Source organism: Hippopotamus amphibius, chromosome 16 (assembly GCF_030028045.1).
Source record: "Hippopotamus amphibius kiboko isolate mHipAmp2 chromosome 16, mHipAmp2.hap2, whole genome shotgun sequence".
In the NCBI taxonomy this organism is placed as follows: domain Eukaryota; kingdom Metazoa; phylum Chordata; class Mammalia; order Artiodactyla; family Hippopotamidae; genus Hippopotamus; species Hippopotamus amphibius.
In genome coordinates, this window is record NC_080201.1 from 40,912 (window position 1) to 66,317 (window position 25,406).

Genomic DNA, 25,406 nt, shown 5'->3' on the forward strand with positions numbered 1-25,406 from the left:
GGGACAATGCCAATGTATCATCTCCCTTACAGACAATGACTGGTGCAGAACAGATTGGTCAGACAACCGGGGGAGATACTGGGCTGTACCTAAAGCAAGTTCTTAGCTGAAATACTTACTTATGACCTTACTAATGTCACTAGCTGTATTACTTGTATTCTGCCTATTTTACAAAACTATTGCTTTTTGCATTACCAACAGTGTGACTGAGCCTCCAATACAGATAATGATGACTAGGTGACCTAAGACAATTGACCAGATACATAGTTCCGTAAGATCAGTGATGTTAATAGGGTAGCTCTAGATGTGGGAAGAAGCCACAGAGGGAACCATTTCCTGGAGCGTAACAGACTAGCAGGACAGGCGGCCCAGAGGCTTCGGGCTACGGTTAACAGCGCTCGTCCAGTAACAGCACATTGAGTGGCCTATCAAGGAAATCCTCGCCTGACCTGGGAGTGAGCATACCTAGCGCCATGGGATAGATTCGTCATGAAATGCCTCCTAAACCTTGGTCAATGTTAAGACCAAAAGGGAGGGAATTGTGACAAAGAATGTTGCCCACCATCCAGTTCTACAAGAATTAAGTCATCAACCTCCACCGTCACTGACTCACAGGACAGCCTGAAAGGCATTCAGGGCGAAGACCAGGACAAGGCACTTTGTGCCCTGGGGAAACTGGCAGAACTGGCCTTCAGATAGTTAGATATTTTCAGGACAAAAGGTTTACAACCCTGGATTCCTGCCTCTTCCCACACTTAGAAAAGCACTAAAGGGACTTCCCTGGTGGCACGGTGGATAAGACGCCACGCTCCAAATGCAGGGGGCCCAGGTTCGCTCCCTGCTCAGGGAACTAGATCCCACACACATGCCACAACTAAGAGTTCACATGCCACAACTAAGGAGCCCACCTGCTGCAACTAAGACCTGGCTCAACCAAATAAATAAATAATAATTTAAAAAAAAAAAAAAAAAAACCACTGAAGGGCTTCCCTGGTGGTGCAGTGGTTAAGAATCCTCCTGTCAATGAAGGGGGGGACATGGGTTCGATCCCTGGTCCAGAAAGATCCCACATGCCATGGTGCAACAAAGCCTGTGCACCACAATTACTGAGCCCACGCACCACAACTACTGAACCCACACACCACAACTACTGAAGCCCACGTGCCTAGAGCTTATACTCTGCAACAAGAGAAGTCACCACAGTAAGAAGCCCACTCACTACAATGAAGAGTAGCTCCCCCTCTATGCAACTAGAGAAAGGCTGTGCACAGCGATGAAGACCCAATGCAGCCAATAAATAAAAAATAAAATAAATAAATTTAAAAAAAGAAAAGCACTAAAGCCCTGAAGGCATCTATCTGTTCCTCCTGAACAGCAGTGGCCTCCTACCAAGCTGACTTCTTGGTTGCACGTACCCCTTTGTCAAAGCCGCATATATACTGGCCTCCCCTTACCTATTCAGAGCAGCCAACAGAGCTCCCTGAAAAATTGTCTCCCGGGTTATAATGCTGAGGTCGGCACACATACAATTCTCCTTTTCTTGCTTAGGTTGACCACTGAGTACTTTTTCATCGACAGTATAATCATTATCTTGATGGGGTACACGTGTTTCAAGTTGTACACTTTAAATATGTGCGTTTGTCGTATGTTGATTACACCTCTATAAAGCTGTTAAAATACCCCAGGGTTTTAGGTACTAATGCATCACTGCATGTCCAGCAGCTTAATGAGAAGCGGCATTTTGATCCCTCCTGCTTTGGTGGCTTACATAGGAACCATGACCACCCAGCTCCACTTTACTCTGACCTCAGCAGGGCTGCTCTCAGGGATGCGTCCTGCCGTTTGCCTCTCACCAGTTTGGTGAGCCTCCTCGCAGCACAAACACATTTTTCTTGCAGTGAACATTGAAATGAGTCTTGACGATCAGAGAATCCAGCCAGGCTGGTGGGCCAGGCAGGGAAGACAGACATGCCAACCATCTTCCACAAACAGAATAAGCTAAATGCGCAGATTTGAAGAAAATGCACTTACAGCACATTCTGCAGTAAGAGCCCTTTATTAAAATAGAACACCACACGCACAAAGGGGAAATACGATGGACAGTGGTGCAGCTTTCCCAGGCCCTCAGGTTAAGCAAGACTGTCTCAGAGAAAAAGTAGCTGCTCAAATCCACAGTTGCTCAGTTGCTGAGCCTGGAGAAGCCTTTGTCCTGCTTCCCAGGCACTGAAAAGGGATTCTCATAAATCCTCTTGGAAGTTTCACATGGTTTGCTTCCAATAAGATGTAAAGAAAAGCTAATCACACTGTCAGCTGATAGGTTACCAAACTTTCTGTGTAATATTTGGGTATGTAATTGGCAAGGAATTGAAAGAAAAAGTGGCATCTTTAAAACAAAACTCCCGCTCTTATCTGAACAAGGTGTCTCAGTGCTAATATCTAAAAAATACAAACTAGGAATGGATCTAATTATTTAATCTTTTCTCTTCCTAGCAATCAGTCATGGTCATCCTTGAGTAGACATAAAAAATGAAAGGGAAAAGTTAAATTCGTTCTATTAAAAGGTATAACTATTTGTCTTTGTTTAATAATATAAAAATGTGTAATCATATATATATACTGTTTTACTGACTTGTAAGTACTTATAACTGTGATAATAATTCAGAAAAAAATGTAACCCTTATAACTGTATGGTCATAGTTAATATAACAAAAATTTAGTTATCTCTTTATAAGCATAGATATGCTGGGTAATCAATGAGACTTTCAGGCATCAAAGTCCATCGCATTGGAATAACATCCTCTGAGTGATGTGGAATGAAAAGACAATTTCAAATAAACAAAGAACAGGAAGTTAGTCTGAGACGCTATGTCCTATGTGATTCCAACCAAATGACATGTTGGGGAGGGTGGAGTACAGAGACAGTAAGAGGGTTGTGTTGCCAGGGGCTGGGGGCATCAAACAGGCAGAGCACACAGGATTTTTAGGGCAGAGAAATACCCTGTATGTTACTATAGTTGTGGATACATGACATTGCACATTTGTCTACATACATATACGCTGATGTATGCACACACACATGTGTGTAAAATTACCCAATAATCAACAGCCATACGTATGTCCCAATCACACACAGCCCAGCAGAACACTGGGCCGGTCGTGCACAGCATGTCACAGGAGGGCACACGGAATGGGATAATCCACAGTGGGGAGGTGGTCCTCGACACGCGCCTTGTCCTATGTGGTCTGAGGGCCCACAGGGCTTCTCTTTCACCCACCGTGTTGGGGGAAGATGAACCAGAATGTCCAGCCCTGGGCCCTGTGTGTCTGACATGCCCCCGCTGGCCCCACTGGACATCTGGCTCCCAGTGGGGGAAACACAGCCCCTCGAGTCCTCTTTGGTCTCAGGTACAGGGAGCACCCCTCTGTGGCCCGGATGCCTTGGCACAGAGCAGCCACGGGCGGGGGCAGCCCCCAGGGAAGCAGCAGAAGAGGAAGGCCGCTGTCACCACGGAGGTGACCCTCTTAAAGAAGTACTTGTCCAGGGGAAGTACTCTGCGCAGGTGCAGCCACAGCAGGGAGACATGGGAGGGGACATGGGAGCTGCTGGGCGCGTGGTGGGGGAGGGACACGGGGGTGGGGCGGCAGGGGAGGGGTGCTCCACACCAGGCAGGGTCGGTGGCTCGAGCCCGTGGCAGCACCGCAGCCCTGTGGAGCCCTGCCTGCCAAGATGCCACGTGCGCCTGATCACATGTGTGTGTACCCGCTGGCCTGTCACATGCACGTGATCTCACATGTATACTCACTACTGATCCATCACATGTGCCTGATGTCACACACACATGTGTGCTCACCTGCTCCCTGCAGGCCCGTCACATACACTGAATCACACACCCACTCACCGCTGCCCGTCGCCCCCAGACCACATGGGTCGAGTCCTATAAGGAGGACGGAGTCGCCCTGCTGGACCTCATCAGCCCGTCCAGGGCTGCAGCTGCGAAGGGGAGCCTCACGCGGAAGCTTCCTGGGGTCCTTCACACTCGGGCCGTGAGCTGCACTCTCCTGCCCAGGTCAAGAGACCAGGCAGGCTCGGACCTTTTCGAGGGGCTGGCGTAGGTAAGGGGCTTGCTTCTTTTCTGGGCAACATTATCTGCTATCTCACAGTGAAGGGAAATTGTGTCCACCCAGGGAAAGATACATCCACATCATGACCCCAGGGACTCAGGATGTGACCTCATTTGGAAGTAGGGCCTGGTCGTGTAAGAAAGTAAGACCAGGGCATTACGGTGGCCCCAATCCCATGTGACTGTGTCCTTATAAGATGAGCAGAGACACAGACACAGAGGGAAAGCCACGTGAAGACGAAGGCAGAGGTGGGACGGAGGCAGCCACAAGCCCAGGGAGCCTGGAGCCCCAGCAGCTGGAAGAGGCAGGAAGGACCCTCCCCTGGAGCCTCAGCACTTTCCAACTAGACAGCTACCATGAGCAGGCCTGACCTGAAGGCAGCACCGTGGCCCCTGACTGTTCTGTCTTGCCCACATGGCGCCCTGGGGAGCAACTCTCACAGGACGCTGACCAGCGAGTTGATTTCACATGACACCATAGGACTCTGGTCCTGTAAACATTCAGGCCCACCTCACCCTTCCTCCTGGGCTCTGGTCACACAGGAGGACTGTGCCCTGTGTGGCGCTGGGCTTTCAGCCTCTGCACAGGACCCCTGGGTGTTGGTTAAAAGTGCAGGTTACACCCCGAGAAGGACGGAAGGTGACTGTCTCATCAGCCCTGTGCAGTGTAGGCAGGAACTCACAGTAAATTACAGCGTTGGAAGCAGAGAGGGTGACTGTCACTCAGCCACGAAAAGCAGTGACGCGATGACACAGGCTACAGTGTGCATGAACCTCGAAAACACGGGGCTCAGTGAGAGACGTCAGACACACAAGGACAATGAGTTCATTCCACTTACACGAGCTGTCCAAACAGGCACATCCGCAGAGACAGAGAGTGGCCGGGTGGTGCTGGGGCTCCGGGAATGAGGGATGACCTCTAAACCGTGGGGTTTGGGGAGATGATGCAAATGCTGTAAAATGGACGTGCTGGTGGTTGTACAACCCTGTGAACATGCACACACCACTGAGCTTTATACTTAAGATGGGTGACCGTGTGGTATGGAAATTAAATCTCTATAAAGATGGTATCAAAAGTGAAAAACTGGAGGCTTCCAGGCCCACCTCCAGAATCTGACCCCAGAGGTGAGTGGTCTGGCAAGACCTGCATGTCTGAAAGCCCTGTTGTGTTCAACCAGGTGGTCTGAGGGCACCTCACGAAATCCTCCCTGTGGCGTCAGAAGCATGGGGCCCTGGTGTGGTTAGGCCTCAGGCAGAGAGGCTGGATTCCGTGGCCTTGCCGTCCTCTCTTAAGGGTTGTGGCATCGTCTCCGTAGAAGGAGGTGGGTCAGCTTGAACCCCGCTTCCCTCTTCTGCACGTTTCTTCTTTCTCTCCCAGCGATGGTGCCGGCTGAGCTGTGCCAGAGCTACCAAGGCAAGAGCATCACGCACAGAATGACCGAGCAGTCTGACTGGGTGGGCACCCCTCAGAGGCAGTGACCCAGGGCCCAGGGCCCGGAGCCTCCTTCTGAGTGTCGTGGCCCCGGTGCCCCGCTCACAGGAGTTGTTGTCAGGCTCGATGGCTGAAGCAACCATGGTATCGAGATTTCACTGGCTCCGGAGGTGGATGGTGGTCGGGGTTGCACAACAGTGCAAATTACTTCATGACCCTGAAATGTGCACTTAAAAATGGTTAATGTGGTAAATTTTATGTTCGGTGTATTTGACCACAGTTTTTAAAAGCTTTTTTTAAAACAACAGGAAATAGTCCATGAATGCAAGAAAATGCACAACTTCACTAATAACCCAGGGATTAAAACCATAAGGAAAACTGCGTACACCTAGCAGACAGGCAGACAGGAAAGACACAGCATCAAATGTGAGCAGGACGTGGAGATATGGAGCCTGGTACCCGGGGGGGGGCAATTTTCACTTCTGAAACAGTCAGGCCCCAGAGAGCAAAGTCCGTGCACACAGACCCACAGGGCTGCTCCCAGTTAAACACATACTCACCAGCACTACACCAGGGCACACGGCCACAGACTCCACGGCCACAGGAGCCAAACCTGAAAAAACCTGGAGGCCATCACAAGAGGGGACAGAAATGAACCCTGCACAGGCCTGTGAAGGAATATCGCACAGCAGTGGAGTACGTTTTTGCTTACGGTTAGTAGAATTATAAAAAATATTTTAACAAACCTAACACTAACCCTAACCCTCACCCTCACCCTTACCCTAAGTACCGAACTCTACCCTAACCCTAAACGGTAAACGCTAAATACTAGCCCTAATCCCCTAACCCTAACCACGTAACTCTAACACTAACCCCATAACCCTAAACCCTAACCCTAACCCTAACCCTAACCCTAACCCTAACCCTAACACAGGGGGTGCTCATGAGCTTGGCGGGGAGAACCGTATAGAACGCTGTCACCATAGAAAAACCAACTGCCGCCATGGTGACGGTGGTCAGTGAGACCAACCTGGACTCCAATCTATGATGTTGAGTCAAAAATTCCCTGCACTCTGTTTATATTAAAACATCTATAAATTCTACAGCCAGAGTGCGGGTAATTTTTGACTCACCCTCATACTTCAAGTCGTTAACTCGGTGGCCATGGTGGTCTGGGATCACCATCCCGCCCTGAAAGGACCGGGAGCTGACCGGTCAGGGCTCTGACACCTCGTGCCGTTTTCACTTTAATGCAGTGGCCTAACTGGAGGCGGCGCAGACTACTGGTCAGAGCATCTTGGCTGGCAGATACTGTCAGCCAATTGTGGCCGAACACATGTGGGGCCAGGGTAAAACCCGGCCCTCCCTTGCGCCTCTGGGCCTCTCTTTCCTAGACCCTTAAAGGCCATTAGAATCTATAAAACTCCAAACGCTGCTGCTCAGGCAGACGAGCAGTGCAGGCAGAGGCCTGGGGTCCATCACACTCGCCCGGAGGCAGCTAGGGAGAAGTCCTGCCCCTGCCCTCCCCCCCCACCCCCCCCACCATAAGGACGCCCAAATCAGCTGGAAGCAGTGACAGAAGAGGGGCCTGCACACTTAGCGCCCCAAGAATGAAGAATGGGACAAAAGGCAGTGGAGGGGTTTGTCACCAGCGAAGCCCATTAAAAACTCCTGAGAGATAAGAATGGAATCTGGGCAACAAAATAAAGTGTAACCTTTTCTTCCCTTGTGCTTATTCGAGTTTCACTTGCTCCTAGGGTACCACGTGCAGAGGCCTCGCACCGGAACTTCAGAGCCAAGTTCCTCAAATGGCTGGGCGGACACCTCAGCGGACAGGCTGCGCGCAGTCACCCCACCCGGGGAAGAGCTCCGCCCCCTCCCTCCCGCGGACCCATCCAAGTACAGCAGCCCCGCCCACGGCCTGCTGGGGGAGCACATGCTTTCACCTCTCCGTTCTCTGATCAAAATATAAAGGTTCCCTTGGCTCCTTATCCAAACTCAGTCTCGTTCTATTGGGTCCAACGACACCTGGCAGCTGGACCCTTGTTGGGGTCTGACTCTGGAGGATCAGTAACAGAAATTGAGAACATTGTAACTTCAGTGAATGGACACATTAACCAAACTGCAATTAATGTAGAGCAGTGTGTAAGGCTGGTATAAAATAAGATGTTTCTAACACTTCCATTTGATATTTCCATCACTTTATTATAAGCAAGTTTAGTAGAGGGTTTTTGTCGTGTTTGTCAGGGCAAGTTTAGAGAAATTACGTGATTTTTTTCCAAGGATGCACATCTAATAATGTTGAAAATGGTGACTGAAGTTTCAATTTTCTTTTAAATGCTTTTCCATTGAAAATGATACCTCTCTTTCAGCTCCCTCATTTCCGAGGAATATAAAATCTTATAACTTATGCTTATATGGTTATAAGTTACCAAAGGGGAAAAGCAGGGGGAGGGTTAAATTAAGAGTTGGGGATTAACATACACAGACTGCTATGTATAAAACAGATGATCAACAAGGACCTACTGTATAGCACAGGAAACTACACTCAATATTTTATAATAACCTATAAAGGGAAAGAATCTGAAAAAGAATAGATATGTATATCTACGAGGGTGAGTCAAAAATTATCTGCACTCTGGTTATATTAAAACTTCTATAAATTCTACACCCAGAATGCAGATAATTTTTGACTCACCCTTGTACATCTACATCTATAACTATATCTACATCTATATCTATATGTCTATCAAGACCAGATCTGCTGGAACCTAAGGGAGGCCAATGATGACCGGGTCTGACCCTCAAGACTTCAATCACGGACCTCCCTGGTGGTGCAGTGGTTACGAATCCTCCTGCTAATGCACAGAACATGGGTTTGATCCCTGGTCTGAGAAGATCCTACATGCCTCAGAGCAACTAAGCCCATGTGCCACAATTACTGAGCCCACGTACCACAACTACTGAAGCCCACGTGCCTAGAGCCCGTGCTCCACAACAAGAGAAGCCATTGCAATGAGAAACCCACACACTGCAACGAAGAGTAGCCCTTCCCTCACCGCAACTAAAGTCCTCGTACAGCAACAAAGACCCGATGCAGCCAAAAAATTAAGTAATTAAAAAAAAAAGACTTCAGTCAACTAAAGCCTGGACTCTGCCTACCGCCCAAGGCCCTTCATGAACATGCATATACCCATAGCTTAAAAATTCCCCAGTTTGGGGGTTCAGAGTGACACTGCTTTGGAAAGATCCCTGGTGTTATCCTTACTTGCTGCAAGTGATACATCTTTCCTTCTCCCGAGCTTTGGCTGGGCTGTGTCTTATGGCTCAACACCCACCAAGACACAAACCCAGTTTTCTGGTAACATCTCTCCATCCAGAGTCCCAACCAGCACCGGTGGTCCCACCTTGATAATTCTACAGTCAGTGCTTGCTTCTAACACATGGAAATCGTGTTATTTTTCTGTGACCAAAGCTAGGGAAGGGCCAGAAACATTCTCCCCATTTTACCTTGTAACACCACCTCTGCGGATCCATTGGCCTTGAATTTGATGTCTCATTTTAATGGAAAACACTTGCTGGGATTTTTGGTTTTATTATATCTCATTTCCTAAGCCTTTTTAGACAACTACATTACTTAAACATACAGATTACTCATAAATGCCACTGCTACTTTGGGATTAGAAGTTCTCCCAGTGTCGAGATTAGGATTGCCATATATATATTACTAATAAGAAAAATAATACCAAATTGTACGCTCTACATATATGCAGTTTATGGTATGTTAACTGTATCTCAATAAAAGTTCTTTTAAAAAAATTCTCCCAGTATCTTTTCTAATATACTTATTTTCCACTTGTGGCGTTTAAATCTTTGACCATATGTTGCTTATTTTGTGTCTCCTCATATTTTAGTTAATTACATAGTTTTCCCCTGAATAAAGCAATACTCATCACATACAGTTCTTGCCAAAACTGGGTTTTACAAGGAGGGGCACAGGTGGGCCTAGGAGAAAGCTCGAGAGCACGACTACAGTCCGGTGGAGCAAAGACTCTGGTTCAGGGCATTGAATGGCCACGTCCATCCTAAACACCCACCGCCCACTTGAGGACCCAAGATGTGGACTGACTGCCTGACAGCGGACGGACAAAACCATAAAAATCTCCAAACTACGCCTGCGCGCTGGAGGCTTTTTGACAGACATTCGCGGGACCCAGAGAAGCCAATCCCCGAGCGGAGGGGCGGGACCTTCCGCGCGCTCCGCACAGATCCGGCCGCCTATTGGCGGGACCGCTTCGGTCGCAGCGCCGATTGGTGGCTTGTGCCTGACGCAGTCGTACAAGCCGGCTCCTGGCGGTGCGCGTCGCCTCAGCTCGGGAGGACGCGAAGCTGCCGGGCTCGGAGCGCGCGCCGGGCCGGGGTGGGCAGCGCGAGAGGACAGCGGGGAGACGGACGGGAACACGCCCGGCGAAAGCCTTAAAAGCCCTCAGCCCGAGGCCTTCACATTCCAGGCAGGGAGGCCCCAGAGCCCCTCACCCTGAGGGGCTCCACATCCCGTCAGTTTTGAGGCACCCCGGCTCCTAACCTGAGGGACCTCACATCTCCTCAGCTTCAGGGACCCCAAGTCCCTTCACCCACAGAAACACCAAATCCCCTAATGCTTAGGCCCCAAAGTACCTGGAGTAACCCCTAAAGGTTAGGCACCCTAAAAATAGCCCCCGCGGAGAGGCCAAATTTCCCTAACCGCAGAGACGCTGAATACCCTCAGCCTGGGAGCTCAACCCCTTCGTCCTCGAAGACCCCAGCTACCCTCAGTGTGGGAGAACCTGAGGCCCCTTAATGAGAGACCCCCGATGTCCTCCGCCTCAAAAATCCCAAGTTCTCTCAATCTGCGCATTTACATCCCTTCAGCTAAAAGACCCCAAATGCCGTCAGCATGAGGGACCCCGAATCCCCTCGGTCTGAGGAGCCCCAATCCCCTCAGCCGAGTGACCCCAATCTCCTCACGCTGACCAATCTCTCCCTTAGGCACAGAACGCACGTTATGCCCAGATTTTTCCAACGTCCCCAGGTGGAGACCCCCAAAACCCTTCTAGGAGAAATATTCCCTTTCCCTCGCTGCAGCAGAGCCCTGATGGTGAGCCTGACCCCAGCCCAGCGGTCAGGGGCCTCCAGGTCTCCTCTGGACTCCCTCAAACACCCACAGACACGTCCCTCCCGGTGCCTTTCCTCAGAGGGGGCCAAGGTGCAGGGGAACTAAGGAAACCAAATCTAGTTCTGGTCTGTTGTGGCCGGAAGGATCCGTCCATCCCATCCATACCCCCCACCCTGGCTTTCCCCACATCCTCTGATACTCACTGGGGTCCCCACACCTTCCTGGTCTGGGCACCCCACCCAAGGAAGACAGACCTGGCTCTGCGCAGTGGTCTGGGCTATCTCAGCACCTTCTCCTTCCACAGGCACCTTGGCCTTGAGGTGATCCCAGGGCCATGAGCCCTGACAGGTCCCCGGAGAAGAGCACTGAGGGAGACACTGGGAGAACAGAGTGCAAGTCCACGGTGAGAGGTGGCAGAGGCAAAGCCAGGCTCTAAGCCCATTCTATAGGAAGGACAAGGTGCTGGTCCCCGGAGGACCACAGACTCCTGCCCTGCACTGCTGGGTGACCGTCTCTGTGAATATTCACAGGGTGGAGGTGCCGGTCTTGTCTGAGGTGGTGGGTTGGGGGTGGGGGAACAGGATACTAGTGTCGTCAACTGCTCTGTGTCCAGGGAGAGTTAGGAAAATGCTCAGTGTTTGCTCAGGTAAGCATGACAGAGGCAGGAAGGAAAGTCTTCATCCTTGTCTCACAGAGACCACCCAGCGGCCTCAGGCTACACCCTGCACACAAGGTGGAGGACAAGGCCCAGCTCTAAGTTCTGACTTATATTAGTAAGTCACCGATGAAATCTATTATTTTCTTCAGGCCAAAGATGCTTTCAAAGACATTTCCATATACTTCTCCAAGGAAGAATGGACAGAGATGGGAGAATGGGAAAAAATCCGATATAGGAATGTGAAAAGGAACTATGAAGCACTGATTACTATAGGTAACAGGAAATGCTGGGTGCCTATGAGCCTGGGAAACACGAAACAGGTCTTCAGTCTCAGTGTTGGCTTGGCTCTCTCTTAGGTGGCTTCATCTGTTCACAGTTTCCTTCTGTGCAGAGACTAACCTGGGGGACATTTTTGTTCCTTTGTATCAGTGTGGAGCTGGCCCTGGCAACACAGAGCTCACCTCTTGCCTTGTTCTAGACTCTCCCAGCCCATCCTACTAAGTCACACTGACCTTGTGACGCTTTCCATTGCCTCTGTGCTTTGTTCCTCCTTCCAGCTCTTCTCTTTTAGAACAGAAATGCTTCTTCTCTCCAGGTCTCAGAGCCCCTCGGCCAGCTTTCATGTGTCACCGCAGGCAAGCTGTCAAACCCCAGGTGGATGACATTGAGGATTCTGATGAAGAATGGACACCAAGGCAGCAAGGTGAGGGGCCAGGAGCATTTACAGGTGTCTTCCTGAAACCAACCTGGGTTTAGGTCTCCGCTGCATCTCAGGCATTAGCAAATAAAACATAATTGTTCAGCAAACAAGCAAGATGCAAAACAGAATATTATACAGTAAGAGACTATCCATGTAAAGTTTTAAAATATGTAAAAGAATTAGCCTCCCCTGCTCTGCCATTCTATGTGCTGTTCACCCTGCTCCTCACCATGTCTTCTCACAAGACTTTCAGGATCAAGCGATTCCTGGCCAGGAAACAAAAGCTGAATCACAGGTACAACTCTAAGAGAAGACATTGGAGAAGAACCAAGCTGGGTCTATAAAGAGCTGCACATGAGGTGACACACATATTTATGCTGTGTCAAGCTCACTTTCATCTTCCCATATCACTCTGAAAACATCACTACTCTCTGAACAAATGCATTCGTTTTATTGAAAAAAATTTTCTCTTTATGTCACTGTTCGTGTGCTAGTGCTTTGACTCAGTAATAAATATGAAACCTTTGTTGGAAAAATTATATATATATTGTTTACATATATATATACACACATATACATATACACACATTAAAAACTGGTAAATATATAAAAGTCTGAATGGGAGTAAGAAGTACCAAATTCATCACCAGAGGAGTAAGGGCTGGCAGGTGGCTTCACTGTGTCTTGGTTAGTTTTTTGTTTGTTTTTATTTTGTTTTTGAATTTTGAAATAGAAATTAAAAGATCTGAAGTGGCTGTGGCAGAATGTTGACATAAGACAGAATGGGGGTGGATGTATAGGTTTCCTAGTATAATTCTCAAGTTTTTTTTTTAATGTTTAAAATTTATCGGGACTTCCCTGGTGGTGCAGTGGTTAAGAATCCACCTGCCAAAAGAAAAAAAAAGACAAGAATCCACCTGCCAATGCAAGGGACATGGGTTCGAGCCCTGGTCTGGGAAGATCCCACATACCGCGGAGCAACAAAGCCCGTGCGCCACAACTACTGAGCCTGTGCGCCACAACTATTGAGCCCTTGAGCCATAACTATTGAGCCTGCTCGCCTAGAGCCCGTGCTCTGCAACAAGAGAAGCCACCGCAATGAGAAGCTCGTGCACTGCAACAAAAAGTAGCCCCCACTCGCCACAACTAGAGAAAGCCCACGTGCAGCAATGAAGACTCAACACAGCCAATAAATAAATTAAATAAAATTTAAAAAATAAAAAACAAAATAAAATTTATCATTATTTTTCTTTTTAAAAAGGATTATTTTTGTTAAACATTCTTAACTAATGAAAGGGCAATTAAAGAAACCTTAATTCGACTGTAAATTCACCAAAGAGCTTTCTAATACTAATCTCATAATAGTTCAGTTTTTGGATTAAATCTCTTAAAAGAGAAAATGATTAACATATTATGTCAAGATACATTATTTGTGTATGTATATTTAACCACACTACATGATCTTTTTTTTAATAAATTTTTTTACTTATTTATTTATTGGCTGTGTTGGGTCTTCATTGCTGCGCACGGGCTTTCTCTAGTTGCAGTGAGCAGGAGCTACACTTCATTGTGGTGCGCTGGCCCCTCATTGAGGTGACTTCTCTTGTTTCAGAGCACGGGCTCTAGGCATGCGGGCCCCAGTAATTGTGGCACACCGGCTCAATAGTTGTGGCTCACAGGCTCTAGAGCACAGGCTCAATAGTTGTGGCACATGGGCTTTGTTGCTCCGCAGCATGTGGGATCTTCCTGGCGCAGGGATCAAACCTGTGTCCCCTGCACTGGCAGGTGGATTCTTAACCACTGCGCTACCAGGGAAGTCCCCGCATGATCTTCTCACCCCAAGATGAACTTCATTTTTTCTCTTGATTCTGGGAAAGTGTTTGAGAGAACTAGTCTCCCTGATCTTTCCCACATTTCACTGACAGCATCAGGTAAATACACTAAAGTACAATCATCATAAAATAGAAGTGCTGCTGCTCAGACTAGAGAGTTTAGAAGAGTCAATCTGCCTAGGCTGGAAAAAGCAAGGAGATTAGTTCTATGATTCCCCATCTATGGATTTCCGTTCCCTTAGACTCATAAAAGTAGCATAAGAGACGTGAAAACCCAATATGTGGTTGTCTGCAGAAGTTTTTTTGTTTTTTGTTTTTTATAAATTAATTAATTTATTTATTGGCTGCATTGTGTCTTCATTGCTGCACACGAGCTTTCTCTCTAGTTGCAGCGATCAGGGGCTACTCTTCATTGTGGTGCATGGGCACCTTATTGCGATGGCTTCTTGTGTTGCAGAGCACGGGCTCTAGGCACTTGGGCTTCAGTAGTTGTGGCACATGGGCTCAATAGTTGTGGCGCATGGGCTTCTTGCTCCCCAGCATGTGGGATCTTCCTGGAGCAGGGATCGAACCCATGTACCCTGAATTGGCAGGCGGATTCTTAACCATTGCACCACCTAGGCAGTCCCTCTGCAAAAGTTTTGACATGAAAAGAGATTCTCCATAGGGAACACATACCCCACAGTTTACCATACATCCACACATCTTTATTTTCCCTCTTAACAAGTCTTGAGTGTACAGTACACTATTGCTAACTATATGCACATCGTTGTACAACAAATCTCTAGAACATTTTCATCTTGCATGACTGAAAGCCTATACCCATTGAGCAACAATTCTCCATTTCTTCCTCCCCATAGCCCTTGGCAACCACCATTCTATTTTCTGTTTCCATTAATTTGATTAATTTAGGTACCTTATATAAGTGGAATCATGCAGTATTTGTCTTTTTGTGATTGGTTCATTTTACTTAGTATAATGTCCTCAAGGTCCATCCATGATGTAGCATGTGACAGAATTTCATTCCTTTTTAAGGCTGAATAATATTTTATGTATATGTATGTGTGCGTGTGTGTGTGTGTGTTCCACATTCTCTGTTTATCTACCAATGAACATTTAGGTTGTTTCCACCATCTTACCAACTGTGAATCATGCTTCAATGACCATGGGTGTGAACATATTTCTTCAAGATCTTGTTTTCAACTTTTTATGGATATATACGCAGGAGCTGGATTGCTAAATCATATAGCAGTTCTATTTCTAATTTTCCGAGGAAACTCCATACTGTTTTCCATAAACAGGGAAGTCCCTAGATCTTCATTCTTTTGCATGTGGATATTCTGTTTTCCCAGCGCCATTTGTTAAAGGGATTATCCTTTCCCCATTGTCTTGCTACCCTTGATGAAGATCATTAGACCATATATCCAAGAGTTTATTTCTGTTTATTTCTGGCTCTCTATTCTGTTCCATTGATTTATATGTCTGTCTTTACACCAATACTAGACTCTTTTGGTTACTGTACCTTTGTAATATGTTTTGAAATCACAGGCCTCCAGCTTTGCTCTTCTTTCTTGATTGTTTTGGCTATTTGAAGTCCTCTGAGATTCCATATTAACTGTAGGATGGCTTTTTTCTATATCTGCAAAAAATTGCATTGGAGGGACTTCCATGGTGATGCAGTGGTTAAGAATCTGCTTGTCAATGCAAGGGACACAGGTTTGATCCCTGGTCCAGGAAGATCCCACATGCCACAGAGCAACAAATAAGCCTGTGCACCACAACTACTGAGCCTGCACTCTAGAGCCCACAAGCCACAAATACTGAGCCCACGTGCTGCAACTACTGAAGCTTGTGCACCTAGAGCCCGTGATCTGCAACAAGAAAAGTCACCACAATGAGAAGCCTGTGCACAGCAACAAAGAGTAGCCCCCGCTTGCCACAACTAGAGAAAGCCCATGCACAGCAACAAAGACCCAACTCAGTCAATCAATCAATAAAATTTTTTAAAATTTTTCAAAAATTCCTTTGGGATTTTAACAGGAATTGCACTGAATCTTTAGATTGCTTTGGGTAGTATGGACATCTTAACAATATTGTCTCCCAATCCATGAACACAGGATGTCTTTCTATTTACTGTGTCTTCTTTAATCTCTTTCACAATGTTTTGTAGTTTTCAGTGTATGTCTTTCATCTCTTTAAGTGTACTCCTAATTATTCCATTTTTTTTATGCTATTATAAATAGAATTGTTTTCTTAATTTCTTTTTTGGAATGGTCATTGTTAGTGCATAGAAAGATTTTTGAGTGTTGACTTTGTCTCCTGCAACTTTACTAAATTCAGTTATTCTAACACGGTGTTGTGTGTGTGTGTGTGTGTGTGTGGAATTTTAAAGATTTTCTACACATAAAATCATGTTATCTGCGAACAAACATAATTTTACTTCTTTCTTTCCAAATCGGAATCTTTTGTTTCCTTTTCTTATCTAATGCCCTGGCTAGGAGTTCTAGTACCATGTTGAATAGAAGTGGTGAGAGTGGACAACCTTGCCCTTTTTTCTTGATCTTAGAAGATTTCACTTTTTCATCAATGAGTATGATATTAGAGGTGGACTTTTCATATATAACCTTTATCATATTGAGGTAATTTCCTTCTATTCCTACTTTGTTGGGTATTTTTTTCATAAAGAGCCAGTAAATTTCTTAGATACTTTACGAACATAGGATGAAGCACAGATGAGGTTTTGTCTGGTTTGGTTTTTTATTTTTTAAGAAAATTGTGTGATGCTCCCAGTAGAAGCACAGGCACTGATAATACAGAAATCATTTTCCATTCCCCCTTTGGTAATCTCTGTACTTGTCACTCTCTGGTTCAGAATTCTGTGTCCTTAATTTGAATGCCCAGAGTTTGCAAACATTTATCAACCAAAACACTGATTTCTCATCATGTTCTAGTTAAACCTTCTTGGGTGGCCTTCAGAGCGGAGCACAGTAAATACCAGAAGGTGAGTATGCTCACTTCCTGTTGACAAGAAAATCTTCTTCATATACAAAGCATCTAGAAACTGCTGCCTTCCTTACCTGATTCTTTAAAACAATGTCTGATATTAGAATCATTTTTATAGTTAATAAGAATAGCAACAATAGTAGGTTGTTCTGTTTTCACATTATTTCATTTTCATAATATTTCAGACTTTATTTTAAGCATTTTACAGGAATAAATTCACTTAAACCTTAAAATAATCCTGTAGTACCTACAGGTGGGTACTATAACTGTCACCATTTCTGTTGACTAGATCAAGAAACTGAGGTAAAGAAATGTTTGATTATATGCCTGAGATCACAGTATCACTGGTAGTGCAATCTAATCCAAAGCTCCTTCTCTAAACCATTTATAAGCTGATTAAAACTTCCATAGCTTTATGAAGTTTACACTGTCTTATGCATACATCTTTATATCATCCATCTGACGGATGAGTTCAACCTCAGTTCTTTTGTGCTAAAGTGAGTGACATGCTAGGACCATCTCACTAAGGGAAACTGACAAATCTGTAGGCAATCTGTAGAGTGGATGGTCCGAGATGAAGACGGAGATGGAACCCCCCAACCTCAGAGCCTCCCACTCTAATGAGAGGAAGCATCTCCCAGCCCTGATGAGCTTCAAGTTTGATCATTGAAAACAACAAATAACTTAACGAATTCATAAAGGTTACCCGCTGTGCAGTAGAAACTCATCCATCTGGCACTGATTTCAAACGCTCATTCTCACAGGAGGAAGTGACAGCTCCTTCCTCTGAGCTCTAATTAGGCAGCTTGCATATTTGGAATCATTTGTTTAGCCTGCCCCTAGGTTGGGAGCTTTGACAGCCTGGTCCATACCCGTTTCTTCTCAGAAGTCCCAGGCCCAGCTCAAGGCCCCTGAGGGCCCCCTGAATGTTTCCTGAGTGAGTGACTCCACATTTAAACATTCAACTAGAAGCAAGAGGGTCAAGGAACGCTAAAGATAATATCTGTGAGCTAGATTTCAAATATGGAGACAGCTGAGGGGGTAAACTGATAGCAGGGCTGGACACTCACATTCACACTGCATTAAATAGCTCACAAAACAACTTCGTGAACGTTATTGAATTTCACGTCCACTATAACATTAAGAATTAGCATGTATACCAGTTTATGGATCAGCAAGCTGAGGAGAAGTGGCTACTCGCACAGCCTTATTCCAGCAGAATTGATGGGAACCAGCTAGTCTAATCCCAAACATTCTCTCTGGGATATGGCAACCTGCAACCTTCAGTATCATTTTCTTTATTGTCTAGATATGTTTCTGCCAACCATTTCTTTGTTCTCTTCCCAGTCTCACTGCTCTGTCACCTCATTTTGCAGATGTGTTTTGTCCCCTCTGTACTTTTCCACATTTCCTGGTCCATCAAAGGTCCACTAGTTACTAGAAGACCCCCTCCTTTTCTCCATAAGCCCTTACCCGCTTCTTTCCCAGGCTTTGTTGATTCTTCCCAAGTGTTCTCCCTGCCTCGCTCTTAATTTAATGGAGAAATTTGAGATAAAGTTGAAGGGAAGGAACCTTAAGATATGGGTTCTAGTCCTGATTCACTATTCACTACCCACTTGGGCCCTTTGTTTACGCTCTAGTGTTCAGACCCCCCCACCCCCCGCCCAGGGCACTTCCAAGGGTTGTTGAAGTATAACTAAAGTCATGCCTGTGAAAACACTTCATAAGCTCTAAAGAACTAAAGAAATGCATGTTGTCTTACTGTGTGACTCTCCCATTGAAGGGAACATCCCAGGTGCCAGTAAGTAAGAAATCTAGTCTGAGGGAGCTTTCAGGAGGAGCACAACTGCCAAAGGCAAGTGGCCCCGAGCGGGCCCGGAGATCAGCGCCCCCTCCCGCAGAGGCAGGCACCTCCGGACGGCACGCTAGACAAAAACTGGGTAAGAGAAAATAACTTGGGTCTAACGGACCCTCTAATTCCTCTAGAAAGGCTGATAAGTATGGCCGAGGTGTGTGGGGTGGACTTGGGGTAGGTGTGGCTTTAAGCTGGACTGATCTGAGACCTGAAGTTAGCACTGGAGCCTTGGGAAAATCTTACACATTTTCTGAGGTCCTGATGCTAATGTGTAAAATGAAGATAAGGATACATGACTCACAGAGTGTTTGAAAGCATTAAATTAAATATAAAAGTACTGACACAGACAAGCTTTTCTAAAATCCATCTGTGATAACAGGGACCATGCTTTCTCAGTGAAGGCCTCTGCTCAATGACTAACGTGTAATGTGCCCTCAACAAACATTTTCTGAATGAGTAAATGTGTCAATGAACCATTTTCTAAGTAGAAAGGTTGGAAAGTTAAACCTAATAATGGCAGAAACAGGAAGCTAACATTGAACTGGGCATCTATAGTCAGTGTGGAGCCTCGGTCTCTCTGAACCGGTAGTTAAAGAGGGGAAAAACAAAGTATACAGAAGGACAGGTGATAATTTGATGGGAGGCGATTTCACATTTTCTGATAAAACAGGGACCAATACTCCAGACCCCACCAGGCTCGCTCACCTACTCTTCTCCAACTTAGAATGCAGAACAAAGGAGACTGAAGTGAAGATGTATAGCCTACGAGAAAGAAAGGGCCACGTGTACCAAGAGGTCAGCGAGCCCCAGGACGACGACTACCTCTGTGAGTGACCCCGCCGGCCCACCACAGAGAAGCCTGTTATGTCTAGGTACCATAATCTCACCTTACCATTTGGTCCCCAAATCATCCCCTTCCTCTAGTGACTTGGGGTACAGGACTGAGGCCAAATGAGGTGAGCGCCCCGGTTCTTTCTGAAGGTCTTTACAACCAGGAACATGCACTATACCTTCCCAAATCTCTGTTGCTCTCGCCTCCAGATTGTGAAAAGTGTCAGAACTTCTTCATTGACAGCTGTACTGCTCATGGGCCCCCCACATTTGTAAAGGACAGTGCAGTGGAGAAGGGGCATCCGAATCGCTCAGCCCTCACTCTGCCCCCTGGCTTAAGCATCAGATCATCAGGCATTCCTGAGGCCGGGCTTGGAGTGTGGAATGAGGCATCCGATCTGCCGTTGGGTCTGCACTTTGGCCCCTATGAAGGCCAGATCACAGAAGATGAAGAGGCTGCCAACAGTGGATACTCCTGGCTGGTGAGAAACATCTGCCTCTTCCCCAGTCCCCTGGCCTCCACATCCCTTCTGTGGATGGGGGACCTCACGTGCGACACGCTAGGATGTAGATAACATGCTTAGCTCTGTATCCTGAATGCACTTTGCATGAACACGGAACTTCTATTTAAAGATCAGAGGAGGGACTTTCCCAGTGGTCCAGTGGGTGAGACTCTGTGCTCCCAATGCAGGGGGTCCAGGTTCAATCCCTGACCGGGGAACTAGATCCTGCATGCATGCCGCAACTAAGAGTCTGCAAGCCACAACTAAAGATCCTGCAACTAAGACCCAGCATAGCCTAAATAAATAAATAAATATTAAAGATCAGAGGAGAGGTGGGAGCACAGTGGCACAGGCACAAAGAAGTGGCTCCTCCTGTGTGGGGCCCTCGACCTGAGCGGACAAATGGACTCAGACGTGTAGATGATTATCACGAGGTCACGAGTGGCAGTTGAATCCACACAGGCTGAAGAGCACTGGTGGCAGCAAAGTGAAATAACTCTTCTACTACCTCCCACAAAAAAAAAAAAAAAAAAAAAGCCGTTAACTTCTTCTTCTGACACTCAGATCACCAAAGGGAGGAACTGCTACGAGTATGTGGATGGAAAGGACAAGTCCTGGGCCAACTGGATGAGGTAAGTCTGGGAGGTTTCCAGGCTCCAGAGAGGACACTCACCTCCCTCAGGCCCACATCCCTTTCCTTCTTAAACTGCCCCCCCCTATCGTTTTTACACCTTCTTTTCCTCTTTTTTTCTCCATAAAATGCTCTTTCAAGAGACGTTAGGAAAAAGGAAATAAAAATATAGTGTATGCCTCAAAGTATAAATCTCTATGCTCAACAAAAACGGGGTACTTGAAAAGGACTTGAGGAGTCTAGATTCACCACGGACACTTTACCTAATTAACACTTAGCAGCACTTACTATTAACTTCCAGTTTAGACAACGGAGTTCACTACTTAAACAGATGACACAACCCATGTCCTTATGGAGGAGATACTGCAGACAGGCATTAAACAACTGACTTCAGGAATATTTAACCATAATTTTCCTATTTTTTCAAGAAGTGCACACCACCAGGATAACCTAACAAGAGGGACCTTTAGTCTGAGAGGGCGGCAACCTTCCCAGCCTCGGATCCAACGAGAACTGGGTTCTGAAGCCAGGGAAGGGGTGGGCTGCAGGAGGGCTGTGAGCGGCCCCTTTCTCTGAGGGCCTCTCCTCTCATCAGGGGAGGCAGAACGTGAATAAACTACTGTTGTTCTGTGCTTTGAGCTAAGTCAGAGAGCTCTCCAAGTTTCCACAGGAACCTGGGGGGGGGGGGGGGGCAAGTGAATGGGATCCTGGATACACCTGGGGAGACTAGAGGAAGGCCTCTCGAGAGAAGGTAGGCTGGGGCTGAGTGCTAACCTAGAAGCACTAAGTTCTGTGGAACAAAAACAGAGCTTAATCTGGAGTCTAGAGAAGCCAGAGGCCACCCGTTTTATGGCCAATCCAGGTGGAGACAAGTCTGGAATTGGGCTTTGGAAAATGGCTACTTAGGTAAGGAGAGAAAAGCACTCTGGCCAGGATCTGGTGATAGGAATTCACACGACATTGTCGAAGGTGTGAACGCAAGATTCCCGAGGAGTGGGGCCGGGCCGAGGGCAGCACCAAAGCAGGAAGGCAAGGAGCTGGCTTGGGTGCGACAGGTGGAGGGAACTCACCGCCTGTGCTTTCTCCCCCTTTCCCGGCCTCAACCCCAGGTACGTGAACTGTGCCCGGGATGACGAGGAACAGAACCTGGTGGCCTTCCAGTATCACAGGCAGATCTTCTACCGCACCTGCCGAGTGGTCAGGCCGGGCTGTGAGCTGCTGGTCTGGTACGGGGAGGAGTACGGCCAGGAGCTCGGCATCAAGTGGGGCAGCAGGTGGAAGAGCAAGCTCGCGGAGGGGAGAGGTGGGCGCCACTGCTCTTCCCACACAAAGAAAACAATCCTGGGAGCTTTCACGGCCCAACTCTTAAGTAGAGTAAAATCCACAATAGAGTCAGTAAAATTTCAATTAAGATGCTTCAGAAATTGATTTAGAAGTCTTTGACTCTTGGGAAAAGTTTTTATATTAAACATTTTTTCTTCTACCTTTTTTAATACTTTATTCAAAAAAATATATAACACCAAACAGGGCTGAAAGGCTTAGAGACAAAAGACCAAGTTATCAAACACCTACTAGCTCTCTCACCTCTAGTTGTTTCTTAATTTCCTCCACGTTTCCAGATTATATGTGCCCACACATTCACATCCAGCCACTATTTCGGTGTGTTGTCACGTGAGTTCATACTCCATGCGAGACAGGGCTCCGCGAACTGGAAATAGAGACTGAACAGCATGGTCAGAATCACTGCCCTAGAGCAGCACGTGCTTCCTACCAGTCAGGGGTTAGTGCTCTGAGGGAAACCAACCCAGGAGAAGTGCCTCGGGATCAGTGTGAGGACAAGTGGCGTGTGGCGGAGGCCAGTGGGGAAGGCTCTCTCCACAGATAGCATTTATGCGCAGAGGGTTCCAGGCAGGGGGGCAGCCAGTGCCACAGCCCCAGGGCAGCAAACAAAGGCCATTCGGTGGTCAAAGAAGGAAGCACAGAGGGAGAGGAAGGAGACTGGACAGAAAGTGGAAGCCTCAGGGCCTATGATCCATGCACATATACCGAGGCTCTTCCTGGGTGACGTGGAACGACTATGCAGTTTTCAACTGCAACTGGCATGTTCTCTGCTCTAAGATGACACTTTGGCTCATTTTTGGAAAGAGACAGCAGTGGGGAATCCGCTCAGCAGTCAGTTCATCACCAGGTGAGGGGGAGAGTGGACTGGCTGAAGAAAGGCAGGAGTCGGGGTGTATTTTTGAACGGGACTTCCTATTGCATTTTAAATGAACTAAGATGGAATGAAATGAATGAGCTGTGAGTACTCGTGAGGCTTGAGGGAGGACATATTTTCATTTTCTGATTTATGAGAAACTGAGAGAGAAGCAGTTCATGACTTCATGGGGGCAGCAGGAGCCAGAGTCCTTTAGGCAGTGGGACCTGGAGCACTCAGTCTCATCCACTCTGAATCCCACTTCCTCACAGAGATTCAGACACAAGACTGCTCGACTCTCATCTGTCTGTCTGAATGAGGAGCCATATACCCAACTTTACTCGCGCACGCTCTAACCACTACTCTATCCTGCCTCCCACATCCAGAGAGCTCCTGGCTGAGTGCCCCTAACTTGACAAATCCCCTTCCCCTCATAGAACGTCACCGGGGTGATTCCACCTAAGTCATCAAGAGTGTTCTCTCTCAACAGGATGAAATACCTGTGGCTACTGTGTCACAGAGTGACAGGACTTTTCAGATACTTACACATGAGCAAAGGTCACTGCAGTTCCACCTCCCGTAAGGAGTGACGCTACCTCTGATGCCAGTTGAAGGTCCTTAGTTTGGGCCATATGTAGAAAAGGCCCTTGATACAGGCTTTCTGGATTTCTGAAGAAGACATAGTGAATAAAAATGCATAGGAAAAGTAGATGGTAGAGGCACACTTGGTGGGAGACAGAGCTTGTCAACACTAAGATGATTAGTGGAGCAGGCCTTACCAGAGACAAACCACCTGACAAAAACTTCCTCTTTCAGCAGAACCAAAGCCCAAGATCCATCCATGTACCTCCTGCTCTCTGGCCTTCTCCAGTCAGAAATTCCTCAGCCAACACGTGGAACGCAATCACCCCTCACATATCCTCCCGAGAACATCAGCAAGAGACCACCTCCAACTACAGGATCCCCGCCCAGACAATCAAAATCAGCAGCAGCAATATTCTGGTTCACACAGCTGGAGTGACAAACCTGAGGGTCTAGAGGTCAAGGAAAGGTCCAAACCTTTGCTGAAACGGATAAGGCTGAGGAGGATTTCAAGGGCCTTTTCCTACGCACCCAAAGAACAACTGGGGAGTTCTAGGGTATATGAGAGAATGATGGAGGAAGAGCCCAGCACAGGCCAGGAAGTGAACCCAGAGGACACAGGCAAATTATTCATGGGGGCAGGAGTGTCAAGAATTATAAGAGTCAAGTACAAAGGGTGTGGGCAAGGCTCAGAGGATAGGTCAAATCTCATCACGCAACAGAGGACACACACGGGGGAGAAGCCCTATGTCTGCAGGGACTGTGGGCGAGGCTTCAGTCATAAGTCAAATCTCATCAGACACCAGAGGACACACACGGGGGAGAAGCCCTATGTCTGCAGGGACTGTGGGCGAGGCTTCAGTCGTAAGTCAGGTCTCATCACACACCAGAGGACACACACGGGGGAGAAGCCCTATGTCTGCAGGGACTGTGGGCGAGGCTTCAGTCATAAGTCAAATCTCATCACACACCAGAGGACACACACGGGGGAGAAGCCCTATGTCTGCAGGGACTGTGGGCAAGGCTTCAGTCTTAAGTCAGGTCTCATCACACACCAGAGGACACACACGGGGGAGAAGCCCTATGTCTGCAGGGACTGTGGGCGAGGCTTCAGTCGTAAGTCACATCTCATCACACACCAGAGGACACACACGGGGGAGAAGCCCTATGTCTGCAGGGACTGTGGGCGAGGCTTCAGTCGTAAGTCACATCTCATCACACACCAGAGGACACACACGGGGGAGAAGCCCTATGTTTGCAGGGAGGGTGAGTGAGTCATTACCAGTAAACCGCATCTTAGCCACAGGGGGAGAAATGTAGCAACCACATACCTCTGCTCTGAGGGGGCTTCAGAGGAAGTCTGTGACCCCTTACACTCCCCAACAGTGTGATGTGCACAGAAATAACTGGTTAAATAGATCCTCCACTTTCATGACAAGAGAGGAAGTAGATAAACAGCAGAAGGTTTCTTAAGTGCTCTGGAGATGTTCACACCAATTCCCTTCATGGTTTTTTGGACTCCTGTTCCAATAAATTGTGTCTCTATACAAATCTGAAAGCCAGACTATGTACCTCACTCCCCCCTTATCACTGAAAGCAGTAGGGCCCAGGAGGGTCACAGAGAACTCATACTCTCAGCCGTGTCCTCCACAGGAACTGAGGCCCTAGAAAGGCATTCTCCCTTGGCCTCTCCTGGTTCCTCTCTGGTTTCCTCTGACTTCTGTAGCCTCAAAGGTGAAGGCCACATGCACGTGTGCAAGTACATGTGCCTGGCTCGGTCTGGGGCATCTGGTCTCCCTCGCTCTCCCTTTGCTGTCCCCTCAGGGTCGGCACAGCCTGTGCACTCCAGATCAGCCCTGCCCTCACCAGCTGTGTGACCTAGGGCAGGGTGTTCAACCTCTCTGTGCTT

General features: G+C 47.4%; 1 protein-coding gene across 1 annotated transcript; it reads left to right on the forward strand.

The window, feature by feature from the left end:
* Nucleotides 1-11,042: 11,042 nt before the first annotated feature.
* On the forward strand, nt 11,043-24,771 carry PRDM7 (PR/SET domain 7). The gene is made up of 11 exons (XM_057711701.1): nt 11,043-11,118; nt 11,523-11,639; nt 11,962-12,069; nt 16,850-16,899; nt 18,685-18,841; nt 19,481-19,582; nt 19,798-20,069; nt 20,655-20,722; nt 21,831-22,024; nt 23,735-24,173; nt 24,507-24,771. The coding sequence occupies exons 1-11, from the start codon at nt 11,043-11,045 to the stop codon at nt 24,769-24,771; spliced, it is 1,848 nt and encodes a 615-aa protein (XP_057567684.1).
* Nucleotides 24,772-25,406: the final 635 nt, after the last annotated feature.